Below are 14,795 nucleotides of genomic sequence, written 5' to 3' on the forward strand. Positions count from 1 at the left end.
ACCTTGGCCTCCCAAAGTGGTGGGATTATAGGCATGAGCCACTGCACCCAGCCTCTGACTTTTCTGATTATTCTTAGATTTTTAAAAAAGTTCTGCAGTCAGTTTCAACTACTAAGTACTCTTAATTCAGAATTTAGAGTCCTCAGTGTCGGTGCAAAAGTAATCGTGGTTTTTGTTATTTTAATGGCAAAAACTGTGATTACTTTTGCACCAATCTAATAACAATAAAAAGTTGAAATTTGATTTAAAGTTAAATAGCTCTCCCTTTTCTCTTTGTCCCTACTTCATCCTGCGACCCTGCCTCCTGCATCTTCCTATCACAGTTGGAAATCCCTCTAGGGATCGCTGTATGGTAAAACTAGGGGTAGGGCAGCGGAAGATAAGAAGTTAGAGGGATAAAAAAGTTTTTTGTTTTTTTTTTTTTTTTTGAGACACAGTCTCACTCTGTCACCCTGCCTGGAGTGCAGTGGCACGATCTCGGCTCACCGCAACCTCCTTCCCAGGTTTAAGCAATCCTCATGCCTTAGCCTCCCGAGTAGCTGGGATTACAGGTGCCTGCCACCACATCCAGCTGAAAATTCTTATTTGACTGGTACTATAGCATGATAGTGCCATGTTCTGAGTTTGACAGATGTTTGTTTTACTCTTAGTTCTGGGCATGTTATGGACTGAATTGTGCCCCTCCACCCCATTTCTAAGTCCTAACCCCCAGTTTCTCAGAATGTACCTGTATTTGGAGATAGGACCTTTGTAGGGGTAATTAAGGTAAAATAAGGTCATATGGGTGGACTCTAATCCAGTATGACTGGTGTCCTCATAAGATGAAGCAATTAGGATGCAGACACACACGGAAGACCATATGAAAACACAGGGCGAAGGCATCCATTTATAGCCTACGAAGAAAGGCCTCAGAAGGAAACCAACCCTATTGACACCTTGATCTTGGGCTTTATTTTGTGTTGTTTAAACTACGCAGTCTGTGGTACTTTGCTGTGGCAGCCCTGGCACACCAGCAGAGGGGCCTCTTGGAGATCTCCCTCTTCTTACTCCATTCCTGGACCATCACTGCAGACCCCTCTTCTGCAATTCCCTTGATGAATGTCATGTGATTGCCTCCAGTTTGTTGCTTCTCCATCAGGGAATCCGCTTCCCTCTGCCCTCTTTGTCCTTCCAATCTACCCTATTACACAGAATCTAATAACACTTATTTCCCTCTATTGTGAGTTGCCTACACATGCTCCATAGGAAACACATATTAATGCACAAGTAAACTCCAGCATTCAGGCTGATAACAACACAACAGCAAGCTCTCCTTCACTTCCATCCTTGAAGCACAAGCCAGTTTCTCTCCATTTTAGATTTTTCAGGTGTGGATCAGACACCTGTCCAACCTCTTCAGTCCTGTAAGCCTCTCATGAGGTTGAGTAGGTGTGGTAGGAATCATTGCATAGCTCTCTCTAAAGGAAGACCCTCCCACAATCCACACATTCTGACCCTTTTAGACCTGGACATGAGTAAGAGCCCTGTTACCAGTTTTCAGCTGAATCCTTTGAAAATTTGCACCATGGGCTAAAATGACTGTGGTATGTCTGTGTTTCCAATGTAACCGTAGTGCTTATTCATTCATTCATCATTGATTCATTCAGGCAGTGCAAAGTTTCACTAAGTGTTGACTATGAAGAGAGCCTTGCTGAGGCCAGAGGTGAAACCCTGACCCTGCTAGGATGGACGTTTTCTGTCGTGAGGAGCTCCCTGACTAGAAGTGGAGTAAGGTTTCACATGAAATAACATAGCAGGCATATTGATTTGTGGGGAGAATCCCTGGCTTGCCCCATAGTTCTAGAATCAGGCTGAGAAAATCTCTGTCCTAAGAATTTGCCTCCAGGGTACTAGCTGATGATCCTTGCTCTCCTCTGACCCTAACGTTGCATTATTGAAAATGGTCAGCATCTTCAGGTAGGCTTAGCACGTGACTGGGGGGATGCTGCATGAGGACAGCAGTAATGAGAGGGAAGGGGGCAGGTGGGAAGGAAAAAGGAGGGGCATCCTGGTAAGATTTCACAGGCTAAATGAGCTGGGTTTTTAAAAACCTTAGTGCTTTTCTCTTGTACATGGTGAAACCCAATTACTATGTTGCGTTTGTACAAATATCCCAATGACACTAACCCGTGTCGGAGAGCTCACCCTCCTCAGTACACTTGGGATCCACGAGAGCCTTGCTGAGGTCAGAGGTGAGGTCTAAAGTCTATCCAAGCACTTTATCCTATATCTTTGTTCTGCGTGTTCACCTGTAAAACATTTATTGATTATATGCCAATGGCCAGGGCTCAAGTACAGGCAAAATGAAAATACTCTATTCCAAAGTAAGTAGGTAGTCTGTAACGTAAATTTTCAAATCGGCTTAAAACTGATAACAGGGTTCTTGAATCCCTCACTCACACCCAGGGTCCAAAGGAGTCAGACTGGGGGAGGATCTTTCTTTGCAGAGAGCTATGCAGTGATTCCTACCACCCCTACTGTCTTAGTCCATTTTCTGTTGCTATAACAGAATACCACAGACTGGGTAATTTACAGAGAAAAGAAGCTTATTGGGTTCATAGTTCTGGAGTTTGAGAAGCCCAAGGACATGGTGCTGGTCCCTAGCAAGGGACATCTGGTGGCATAAGGTGGATGCGAAAGAGACCATAAGAGCAAGCCTAGCTCACTTTTATAATAACGGGCTCTGGCAAGAACTAACTCACTCCCGTAATAAAGCATGAATCCATTCAGAAGGGTAGAACCCTCATGACCCAATCACTCTTAAAGTCCTCATCCCTTAATACTGTTACATTGGCAATTAAGTTTCCAGCACATGAACTTCTGGAGGACACATTCACACCATAGCTTATGGGACCACTTGGGGAGATTGAACAGGAGGTGTCAGACCCTTACCTGGAAAATCTAAGAAGGGAGTCCCCTATCTTGTGAGAGAGATGGACAAAATGCCCTTTCCTCCTTCACCTGTCCAAATCCCGTGTTTCCTTTAAGTTCAATTAGAACCCTGCTCCCATTTAGGAAGACTTCTCTGATTTTTTTCTAGCACTTCAAGATTCTCACTCTTTGAATTTCTACAGTATCTAACACCTACTTATAAGATGATTTTTTAATTATTCTTTATTCATATCCTCAGTCAGTTTGGAGTCCTCTGGGCCTACTCATATAAGCTGAGTGTTTGTATGTATTTAAGATTCTGTCTTTTCTAGAACAGTACAAATCTGCTGTAAAGTAAATTGGGCAAGAGGGAACAGTACCCGTTGGGCCCTGCTGCCCATTTTTATATTCTTCCAGAAGCAGCAACATAACTCACAGCATAGCCCTGTCTGAGAGGCAGAGATTGAAGCAGCTTCCACCCACTGGGAGGAGTTTGGATGGCGTGAGGTGCTGTGTTGTTAAGGTACCTTCATTGGGAAGGTTGGTCTGGAGAGACCTTTGACAGAATGTATTTGTTTTGCTGGATTGAGAGAATTGAATGTTTATACAGCTTTGGTTAAAATTCCATTTTGGTTGCAGAGAGATTATTGTCTGAAGAAATACTCAAGCACTTGAGTGAGAAGAGATAGACGCTGACAAGGAGAGAAGGAGTGTATTTTAGTTTCTTATGCTTGTTCAGCACTTGGTCTGTGGTATGGATTTTAAGTCTGATGTCCTTTTTAACTTGGAAGAAAATGTCCTGAAGTCTATTTAGAGACACGTGTTAGTTAGTGTTCTGGTTTGGCTGAGAATTCTGTAGATGTATTCCCATATTCCGTGATGGAATATTATTATTATTTTTTTTGAGACAGGGTCTCACTCTTTCATCCAGGCTGAAGTGCAGTGGCATGATCATGGCTCACTGTAGCTTTGAACTCCCAGGCTCAAGTGACCCTTCCACCTCATCCTCCTGAGTAGCTAGGACTACGGGCATGTGCCACCACCCCTGGCTAATTAAAAAAATTTTTTTTTGTAGAGATAGGGTCTCGCTATGGTGCCCAGGCTGGTCTTGAATGCTTGGTCTTAAGCAGTCTTTCCACCTCAGCTTCCCAAAATGTTGGGATTACAGACGTGAGTTGCTGTGCCCACCCGGCTGCATTTCTTTTTTCATCAGTCTAGCGGTTTCTAACCTGGAATTTTCTTTCTTTCTTTCTTCTTTTTTTTTTTTTTTTTTTTGAGATGGAGTTTCGCTCTTGTTGCCCAGGCTGGAGTGCGGTGGCACGATCTTGGCTCACTGCAACCTCCGCCTCCTGGGCCCAAGCGATTCTCCTGCCTCAGCCTCCACAGTATCTGGGATTACAGGCATGCGCCACCACACCTGGCTAATTTTGTATTTTTAGTAGAGACAGGGTTTCACCATGTTGATCAGGCTGGTCTTGAACTTCCGACCTCAAATCATCCACCCGCCTCGGCCTTCCAAAGTGCTGGGATTACGGGCGTGAGCCACCGTACCTGGCTAACCTGGAATTTTCTTAATCCTAAACATTGGAGAATGTAATAGAGATTATTAAGCTTTTTTAAAAAATAACAGCTTTGTTGAGATATCATTCATATACCATTCACTTCACCTCCTGAAAGTATACAAATGAATGGTTTTTAGTATGTATTTCACAGGTTGTGCAACCGTTACAGCAGTAAATCTTAGAACATTTTCATTACACCCAAAAGAAAACCCCATATCCATTGTAAGGGTTTTTTTTTTTTTTAAATACTCAAAGAAGTTTAACTGTTTGTGATAAAGCTGTATAGGCTAGGCTAATATCAAGGTTTTAAAATTCAGGCTAAGATTGGAAGTTAAATTATTTTTTTAAAGGGAAAATGAATTAATAAATTAACAATGTTGCATCCAGTCTTTCAAATGAGATGGAAACAAGCATGTACATCTCTGCTTTGCTCCATCCTCACTTATCAATATGACATCCATTCTGTGATGAGTGGTGGCCAGTGATGATTGGTGGCCAGTGATGATTGGTGGCCAGTGATGGATGCCATATTTCAGGGACTTATTTTGAATTAAATGGGTAATAAACTGACTAATATTTCTGCTCAGTGGGTAGGTGTGCTTTATTCTGTTTGAAATGGGAGAACTTAGTTCAGAGAGTTTTTCCATAGATGCATGATCCTTTTTGGTACATACTCGAATTAGGTTGCTGTGCAGCTAATTCAGCTTTGCTGTATTTCTTTTGAAGTAAGCATCCTGATTTAATGGCTTTTCCAAGGACTGCCTTTAGTGTGGCCTTGCTAAACTGATAGATGTCACTTTACTCAACATAGGCTGTAGCTCAGCGTGGGCTTTAGAAGTTTGGGATTGAAAATGAGACTGTAAGATCCCAGTTGGCCCAAGGAAGGCAAGTCCATTTACTCATGATTCATCTTGAGGAAGAGGAGATGCTGAGACAGCTGGCACCTGGCATTATTCCAGGGGCCACATTACTTTCCGCCAGCCATGGCTTCCAGGTGTTAGATCCTTTCATGAATACCAGGAAAGCAGTGATCTATTAATAACTTTACCCCAGCTACAGTTCATGCTTCTAGAGTTACCATTGTGTGGATTTCCAAAACTTCTTTTCCTTTGACATTTATCTTTATTATTGTGGAATTATGCCCATGGGCCACCCAGCTCTCACACACCCAAAGCCACAGACTCCAGGAAGACACTCAGTTTGGCGGTTAATCCCTTCCCTTGGGAACTTTTGGAATTATTACTTTATTTATTTAATCCTCTTCAAATAAGAGTTTGTATACTTTTCACTGCATGCTTAAAAAAAAAAGAAAAGCCAAAGACAAATACACAGAAAAACTAACACAACACCCACGAAACCCCGATGACCTCAAACAAAAATCTTACCCGCTGTTGCCTGAGACTTTGTGCTCTCTGAATATGTGAACGAAGGAATGCTTTGAGTGGCTCTGCTGTGGGGAACTGCACAGTTTTGGATTATCCAATATGTGGCCTCTCTTTTCTCCCTTTCCTGCTGGACTGATTTGTCCTGTTTCCTTGGTTATTAGTACTTCCACAAGAAGGGAGAAGGAATTAAATTCGAAGGACGATTCCTTCTTTTTTTTTTTTTTTTTTTTTTTTTTGAGACGGAGTCTCACTCTGTCGCCCAAGGGGCAGTGCAGTGGCGCGATCTCGGCTCACTGCAAGCTCCGCCTCCCGGGTTCACGCCATTCTCCTGCCTCAGCCTCCCGAGTAGCTGGGACTACAAGCGCCCGCCACCACGCCCGGCTAATTTTTTCTATTTTTAGCAGAGACGGGGTTTCACCGTGTTAGCCAGGATGGTCTCGATTTCCTGACCTCGTGATGCGCCCGCCTCGGCCTCCCAAAGTGCTGGGATTACAGGCGTGAGCCACCGTGCCCGGCCGGCGATTTCCACTTTCTAGCAACAGTTGGTGTAGAAACCCTGGCCCAGCCAGCGACAGTTTGGGAATATCTGTTTATCATTATTTCTACTTTGATTCCTCAAAAGGTGATTCTGTTTTGACGTGAAAAAAACAACCCAACTTTGGTTTATGAACCAGCCCAACTCTGACAAGTGTGTTCCTGTTCCGCCTACATCAGTTCTAGGTTCTGTAACTTCAGTGTGCAAAAGATTCAACCAAGGAAGTTCCTGGGCTCTACCCCTTGAGATTCAGTTTTAATAGGACAGGGGCTAAAAGATTGCATTTAGTCCCCAGGTCCTTCTGATGTGGTTTAACTAGGGGCTGACTTTGAGAAACACTGCCCTGGAATTTGCACTTGCTATTCAGGTACCAGCCCAGCCTTTTCTGTGATTAAATGCTTGGCAGTTAACAATGTATAATTATGGTGTGTGTCGTTTCCAAGGCAACATGCATCTGTCACTCCTGCTGAGGCTGGGAAGATTGAAAGGGGCCATGGAGAGGCTGCAGTCACAATGAGGCCTCCAGATTCATGCCATCAAAGTGCTTCATGATGACTGGATTTTCATACCATTTGTCCAAGGGCCCTAATCAATGGCAGCAGCAAGAATGAAAGTAGACACATTGGAAGCCAGAGAGTCACTGGGTGACTTCTGGAGGTAGCAACAAGTGCATGAAGGAGGATGAGTACTGCATTCAGTGGCTTGCACTCCCCACCCATCCTCTCAAGTCAGTTTTGTTCAGAATAATAAGGATGTGGGGGAATGTGAGATGACCTGGCAAGGCTTCTGAAAACAGTGGTTAACTGTGGTAAACGTGTGCCTGCTATTCCTCAGTTCTCCTCTGGGATGGTGCTGTTAAAAGTCACCTGTTCTCACTTGCAGTAAGCTTGACGTGACATTTATTGAGCACTTACTATGTGATGGAAACTTTCATATAGATTATCTTGCCTTTTTGACCTAAGTATATTTTCATTTTTTTTACTTACATGTGAAGTTTACACATTTTGTACATTTCCAAATTTAATGAAAAAGGTAGCATCTGTACATGTTTGCTGGGCACAGTGGCTCATGCCTGTAATCCCAGCTCTTAGGGAGGGAGAGGCCGGAGGATAGCTTGAGCCCAGGAGTTTGTGACCTGCCTGGGCAATATAGTGAGACCCCATTCTCCACAAAAAAGGAAAAAAAAAAAAAAAGATAAAGTCTATACATGTTTTAGCACAGGATTTGGCTTTTTGGTTTAAGTTGTAAAACTGTATAGGGCAGTGCTGGATGGAACTGGAGGCTGTTATTCCAAGTGAAGTAACTCAGGAATGGAAAATCAAATATCGTATGTTCTTACTTGTAAGTGGGAACTTAGCTATAAGGATGCAAAAACATACAGAGTGATATAATGAACTGTCAGGACTAGGGGTAGGGGAGGTTAGGAGAGAGGTGAGGGATAAAAGAGAACATATTGATTGCATTAAAATCTCAGAATTCATTGCTAAGGAATTCATGTATCAAAAAACTACCTATACCCCCAAACTATTGAAATTAAAAAAAAAAAAACTATATAGGGCAGTGAAAACATTCAGCCACTAGTCAGTCCTTAGGGTCTGGTTCTGAATCTCATCATCAATAGGCTTTGTGACTCAGGCAAGTTTCTAAACTTGTCTGAGGCTCTGTTGCTACTTCTGCGAAATGAGGCGCTTAGACTAGACGAGCAATCTTGACTTTTGAAGGGTGGCAACTACCTTGTAGAATCCAGTGAAAACTCAGAACCTTCCTCCCTGAGGTAAATGTATACTTGCTAAAAGATAATTACATTCAATTTCCAGGGGGCCACATACCCATCTTAAATGAAGTGATTGCTTAAGATTCAGCTCAACTCAGAATTACTGAGTCCCACAGTACCCTGAGAGTCTTGCATTGTTTAGAGAGGCCCCCTGAGGAATGAGCTATTTGATGAGGGAGGTTTTGTTGTTCCTGGCATTTTTCACTAACTGCCCTGTGCATTCTCGGGAGGGGAGACGGGAACAAACACTGAGAAAAATAAATAGGGAATGAGTGGCATCTGGAATATGAACTGTTTTCCTCATCACTTGTCACAAGGAGGTGGATGGCATGATTGCAGCACAGAAGATATGTCGAGGAATGACTTGAACATAGAGATACAGCATTTTGTACAGTGACAGTTAAGCAGTAACTTAGACTTGCTCTACTTTTAATGTTTGAGAGCTCACTGATACAGAAATCTAAGAAGGTCCAGCTCAGAGAAGCAGAGAATAGAATGGTAGTTACCAGGAGCAGGGGTGGGGGTGTGGGAGTGGGGGTTTGGGGTAGGTGGTTGGGGAGATGTTGGTCAAAGGATGCAGTGTTTCAGTTAAGAGGAATAGACGAAGAGCTCTATTGTACAACATGGTAACTATAGTTAGTGTACTGTATACTTGAAAAATTCCTGAGAGTAGATTTGGAGTGTTCTCATCACGGTGAAATAATAAGTATGTGAGGCAATGCATATGTTAATTAGCTCAATTTAGCCATTCTACAATATATGCATATTTCAAAAGTCATGTTGTACACCATACAAGTATATACAATTTTTATTTGTCAATTAAAATAAATATTAATAAGAAGGAAAAAATTAAAGCTTTGGTTAATTTGAAAATGTCAGAAGCTTCTAGGGAGTATATCATAAGTGGAAATATGTTATTTACCACTCTTCAGCTGTTAACTGACCACCTTCCCAACCCAACCCTGCTCTGTCTCCTTCCCATGACCCAAGTTGTAATCCAATCAGGAGAGAATACCTTATTTGGAAACCTACATATGTCCTTTTTTTCTCTGCTTAGGTGTTGAAAAGTCTCGTCTAGAGCTTTGGAAGACTGAATGGACTAAACATGAAGAGCTTGAAAGCGAAGTTCAGGAAGAGTGACGTGAGTATACGGTGACTCACAGTCTGGCTGTTCCTTCTTCTCCACGGAGCTGCAGAAACGCTCCTCCCCACCTTGATAAGGCGCTGCTGGGTTAATAAACTACAGACACTCAAATGCTCGTGGCCCCAGCTCAGGGTAGCTTCTGTAGATGGCATGGTCTAGGTTCCTTGCTGTTTGTGTGCATAGCTTTCAAAAATAAGGTTTTTTTTTTGTTGTTTTTTTTTAATTTTGGGGATCTGTGCCTTGTAGAGAAAGGAACCGTCACATTAAACATCTTCAAAGGAAGAATCAGTAAAATCTCAACATTTCTAAAGTTGCCAGAAATCCTGATTCAGAATGTCATTTTTAGAAGAAGCTAGTCTCATGAGGGTGGTTCAGGAATGACATATTAGCATGGTTCATCTTTGGCTTTAGGAAACGTGTTCAACTCTCTGTTAAGGCTTTTGTGGTAAAATGGTATCTATTGCTGCCCGTACCTTTCCTCCCTCCGCATTCCAGGGACTCGTACTCATTTGTTATCCAACCAATCCATAAAAGATTCTGGATTGGAGGAAGCAGTTATGATGTCAGAGTTATGAAACAAAGTCTCCCCTAGGAGAAGAGGGAGAAAAACATAGCAGAGGGGGTTGTACACGATACTATTTTTTTAAAAGGTCACCCCATAAACCCTTCTATGATCCCAGTCTTGTACTAGCTGCATTCCAGATACTTTGAGCAGAGTTGTGGAATGGGAGAAATTAATGGAAGGGAATTAGACAGAAGCCAAGGTATGTCACTCTCAAAATGGGCTTGTTCAGCTATCATTTCAGACGAGGTAATTAAAGATGAACCTGGATTTTATTGCTTTGCCATGAATTATATTTTGACAGCTTGGCACAGCTGCATTTTTGCAATAAATGGAGGCTGTGTCTTTTATGGCTGATATGTAACTTGCATACCTACTTCTGGCTGAAGCTTATCTCCTGAGGCTGCATCATGACATGTAACTTACTACCCTGATAAAACCCAGGCTAGATGAGATGCTTATGGGATGATGGTAAAATACCGACCCACTTAAAGAAAGAACTGGGAAGCATTATGAAAAAAGTTGATCTTACCTTCTTATCCTTTAGGTAAATTAAATAAAACTCAGAGAGAGCAAACAGACTTCGACAAAGACATAAAACTAGCTGTTGGCCAGAGTGGAAGTCCTGGTCATCCGACTTCCGAGAAACCTCCTTCAACCTCATCGTCTGCTGGGTGTATGTTATGTAGCCTACATATCTCCCGTGGCTTTCAGCTAAGGAGAAAAAGGCAATTAAATGGAAAATGTTGCCCAATTCAGCAGCTAGGGGTTTCTAAATTGTGTGACCAGGTTAACAAATGTCTTTTTCTATTCCAAGGGAATCTAGGTAGCTTTCATTTACATAGGTTAAGATTATTTTTAGCAAAATTTCATCAGTCTAGACTTCCATATATATGAACAGGGACCCAGAGGAATGATAGGCACATAAACTTTTGGTTTAAAAATCAAAAACTGGTGGCAGTAGGGAGGGTGTTGCCGGAATCTAGTTAGAAAAACTGAAATATTTCCATGATTTAAAAAAATCCTCTGTAATAACACTAGTAAAAGCTCTGGGATTTGGCAGCAGAAAAGGCTATGATTTTGGCAGTTAGTGCTAAGAGAAGAAATGTTGAGAAGCAGACCTGGGGGAGGAGAGCCTGGGGAGGAGGAAATTGGTATAATGGAGCCCAACAATTTCAAATGGCTCTCCACATCCAAATTGTTTCCCCAAGCACAGAACTGTACAACTAAATGGAGGGAATAAAAAATGACAACAACAACAAAAACATTTCAAAGCCCAGTTTTTTAATCAACCATATGATAATAATGCTAATAATAATTAACCATTAGGAAGTATTAACCAAATGTCGGGAGCTATACTAAGCTTTTCATGTGAAATTCAGTTAATCTTGCCACAAATCTTATGTGGTGGGTATTACTATTAAGCTCATTTTACAGACGAAGAAACTAAGGCCTTAGGGACATGAAGTCATTTGTCTGGGTTCTTAGAACTTTAAGTTCTAGAACCAGTTTTTGCACTAAGGCAGTCTGATTCAAGAGCCCATGTTTCCTGAAAGAGGAATTTTGGGTGGAAAGTCTATTTTAAGAAACTAGGCAATCTGCTGGCACGGTGGCTCACTCCTGTAATCCCAGCACATTGGGAGGCTGAGGCAGGAGGATTCCTTGAGTCCAGGAGTTCAAGAGCAGCCTGGGCAAACATGGTAAAACCCCATCTCCACAAAACAATTAAAAAATTAGCCGCCTATAGGGGGGCACACCTATGGCTCCAGCTACTCGGGAGGCTGAGGTGGGAGGAAGGCTTGAGCCCAAGAGGTCAAGGCCACAGTGAATTGTGTTCACGCCGCTGCACTCCAGTCTGGGTAACAGAGCAAGGCCCTGTCTCAAAAAACAAAAACAAACTGAACAATCTAGGGAGTAGCTTTAAAAGCGACTTAAACTCAGACCTAGGTTTGTGGCCCTGGACAAGTCTCTTACTCTTCTGAACCTCAGATTCCTCACTAGAAAAGTGGAGGAAATGATATTAGCCCCGTAAGGTTGGGGTGACAGTTAAATGCATTAAATGAATGTTGGCAGGGTGTGGTGACTCACGCCTGTAATCCCAGCACTTTGGGAAGCTGAGGCAGAAGGATCACCTGAGATTGAGAGTTTGAGACCATCCTGACCAACATAGAGAAACCCTGTCTGTACTAAAAATACAAAATTAGCCGGGTGTAGTGGCGCATGTCTGTAATCCCAGCTACTCAGGAGGCTGAGGCAGGAGAATAGCTTGAACCCAGAAGGCGGAGGTTGTGGTGAGCCAGAGATCATGCCATTGCACTCCAGCCTGGACAACAAGAGTGAAACTCCATCTCAAAACAAAACAAAACAAAAACAAACAAAAAAAGATTGTCAAAAATTTTAGGGCCTGGTGCTCAGGAGGTGCTTAGTAAATATTTGTTTCTTCCTCCTAATTAGCAACCCGTAATAAAAAGTAGGATTCAAAAAGTTTACACGGTCTGGAAGGTAGAATAATCTGGTAACAGTTGCTGCTGCCGAACAGGGAAACTGAGAGCTGGGGAAGAGAGGCTTGTTTTTCAATGTACGCCTTTGATTTTGAAGTTTTTGATATACGTACATGTATATCATGCGTATATATGTATTGTTAAGGAAAAGCAAGTTTACAAACGTTTACATTCAGTTGAATGAACCAAATTATAGTTTTTTTTTTAACCTGAAACGTGTGGTCTGTTTCAAAATATTTTAAACCATTGGGCATCATATTCCTGCTTGTCTTTGTGTGAGGGAAAAGGAAGAAGAAAGGATTCTTTGTATTTCTGGGGGGTAGGAAGAAGAGAATAGCAGATCAGGTTCTCGCGCTTGCATAGAGAAGACAGGTGACCCACTGGTGTGATCGTATTTCAGCCAGCCTGTGTCTGAGAGGTCTGTGGCCAGATCGGTTTGTGGCCACTGTGAGCAAAATCCAGGAGTAAACATAGGATGAAAGTGGCCCAAGGGGGCCTCCTGTGGATGGCCTTCAGGTCACTCTGTGACCCCAGAACCATCACGTGGGTAAAGATTGAATGGGAGTGTCCTTTCCAGAAGACTTGACAACTGGCACTGTGTCAAAGGCAGATGTGAGTTCGGTAGGGAATGAGCCTGACTCTGTGGGCTGCGGTTAGACAGTGGCATTGTCCAGTGGTTTTGATTCTTAAATCTATTTGAGACCCTGCAGATAACCCACAGAGGCTAAACAGCATTATGGAATTTCTATGGTGGATAACCTTTCTTACTTCACATTTATAACTTTATTTTGGGAGTTCTTAAACTTGAGTTGTTAGATAGTAGATAGGATACAGGAGAAATGCAAATATCTTTGTTGTCTTTAAAAAGTTGATAAACCTTGGTGGGAGGAGAAAAAAACATATAGGAAATAACTAGAGCAAAATACAAGCAGTATAGAATGTAGCTACTCAAGGTATCTTTAAGATGATATAGCTAACTAGTTGTTAAGTTGTAGGGCCTGGTGATAAATGCTGCAGATTTTGAGATGGCTGAATCATTGGGAATGGGAGAATTTGGGGAGCTTTATGGAGGTGGCGCTTCATGCGGGCCTTGAGGGATAGGTAGGTGTTGGAAGGATGGTTGGGAAGAGGGGGAAAGGTCAGAAGGTCAACTAGGGGAGACAGCTTGCAGCACAGTGGGATAACTCAGTCTCAGAAATGGCCCTTGACATAGAAAATAGTAATATTAATAGTTCAGGAGCCCAGGAGCGTACCTGTGGCATGGCCCTGAGTATTTAAAGAAGAATACTACATAAAGTTTTCATCCTAGTTTTAAAAATGGATAGATTGACTTTTATGCTTATTAAGCGAGCACAGAGTTCTCAATCATCATTGTTTGTATCTTTTATGACCATAGCTTGAAAAAGTGGCTTCTTCACCTCTTTAAATATTTGCAGCAGCTAGTATGTGGTTCCACATGGAAAAATGAGCTGTCATCATGAAAAATGAGGCCAAAAAGGCTGGGATTTCCCTTTGCTAATAAAATGCTCAGGCTTCTGGAATTTCTTTGTAGATGCCAATTTTTAGTGACTTGAGTGAAATGGGTGGAGGTTGAGGGATGGGAAATGGGGTTGAAAGATCTTTGTAACACATCTTGAGAAATGCCACTCAAACGTGATCGAGGGCTTCACGGTTTACTTTGAGGGTGTGTGCTTAATTTTACGAAAGATTTATTCCCAATTATATATTTCATTGTAATAGGGAAGCAGCAGACATTCCATTAAAAAAATCAAAACAGCCAGTTTAAAGTGACAGGCTTCATGAGAGATTAAATTGATGGTATACCTTTACATAGCAGCTACTAACTATTGTAGCTTTCAGCCAAGGAAATGCACACACCCCATGAATCTTGAAGAACCAGGCATATCCTGCTCAGACAGAGGTTTGAGTTTGTTGCCTATTAAGATAACAGTTTGCGGCGGGGTGTGGTGGCTCACACCTGTAATCCTAACACTTTGGGAGGCCAAGGTGGGTGGATCACCTGATGTCAGGAGTTCGAGACCAGCCTGGCCAACATGTCGAAACCCCATCTCTACTAAAAATACAAAAATTAGCCAGGCATGGTGGTGCATGCTCGTAATCCCAGCTACTCGGGAGGCTGAGGCAGGAGAATTTCTTGAACCCAGGGGGTGGAGGTTGCAGTGAGCTGAGATCACGCCACTTCACTTCAGCCTGGGTGACAGAGCGAAACTCCGTGTGTTAAAAAAAAAAAACAAAAAGATAACAGCTCTCATGAGGATCAACAACCAACTCTACCAAGGTATTTTTTTCAAGGAGTTTTTAGTCATTTATAATAAGTTTTTACAAATGCTCACTCCTCCTTCCCTCACCACACACACATGCACATACACACAATGGGAGTATTTAAAATCCAAGTCTCTGG

General features: G+C 42.4%; 1 protein-coding gene across 14 annotated transcripts in view; it reads left to right on the forward strand.

Moving 5' to 3' along the window:
- RAI14 (retinoic acid induced 14) overlaps positions 1-14,795 on the forward strand; it is a 176,587-nt gene that overhangs the window by 21,363 nt on the left and 140,429 nt on the right. For 6 of the 14 annotated variants that reach the window (XM_054487014.2, XM_054487002.2, XM_063664712.1 and 3 more), the window contains one exon: positions 9,224-9,307. In XM_054487014.2, the coding sequence (XP_054342989.1) occupies positions 9,272-9,307 (36 nt within the window). In that variant the 5' untranslated portion in view covers positions 9,224-9,271. Of the gene's footprint in view, positions 1-6,866; positions 8,167-9,223; positions 9,308-14,795 lie in introns of those variants that run through there. The other 8 variants (XM_054487001.1, XM_054487016.1, XM_054487010.1 and 5 more) reach the window with 7 other exon arrangements.

The sequence above is a fragment of the Pongo pygmaeus genome, chromosome 4 (genome assembly GCF_028885625.2).
Source record: "Pongo pygmaeus isolate AG05252 chromosome 4, NHGRI_mPonPyg2-v2.0_pri, whole genome shotgun sequence".
NCBI classification, from domain to species: domain Eukaryota; kingdom Metazoa; phylum Chordata; class Mammalia; order Primates; family Hominidae; genus Pongo; species Pongo pygmaeus.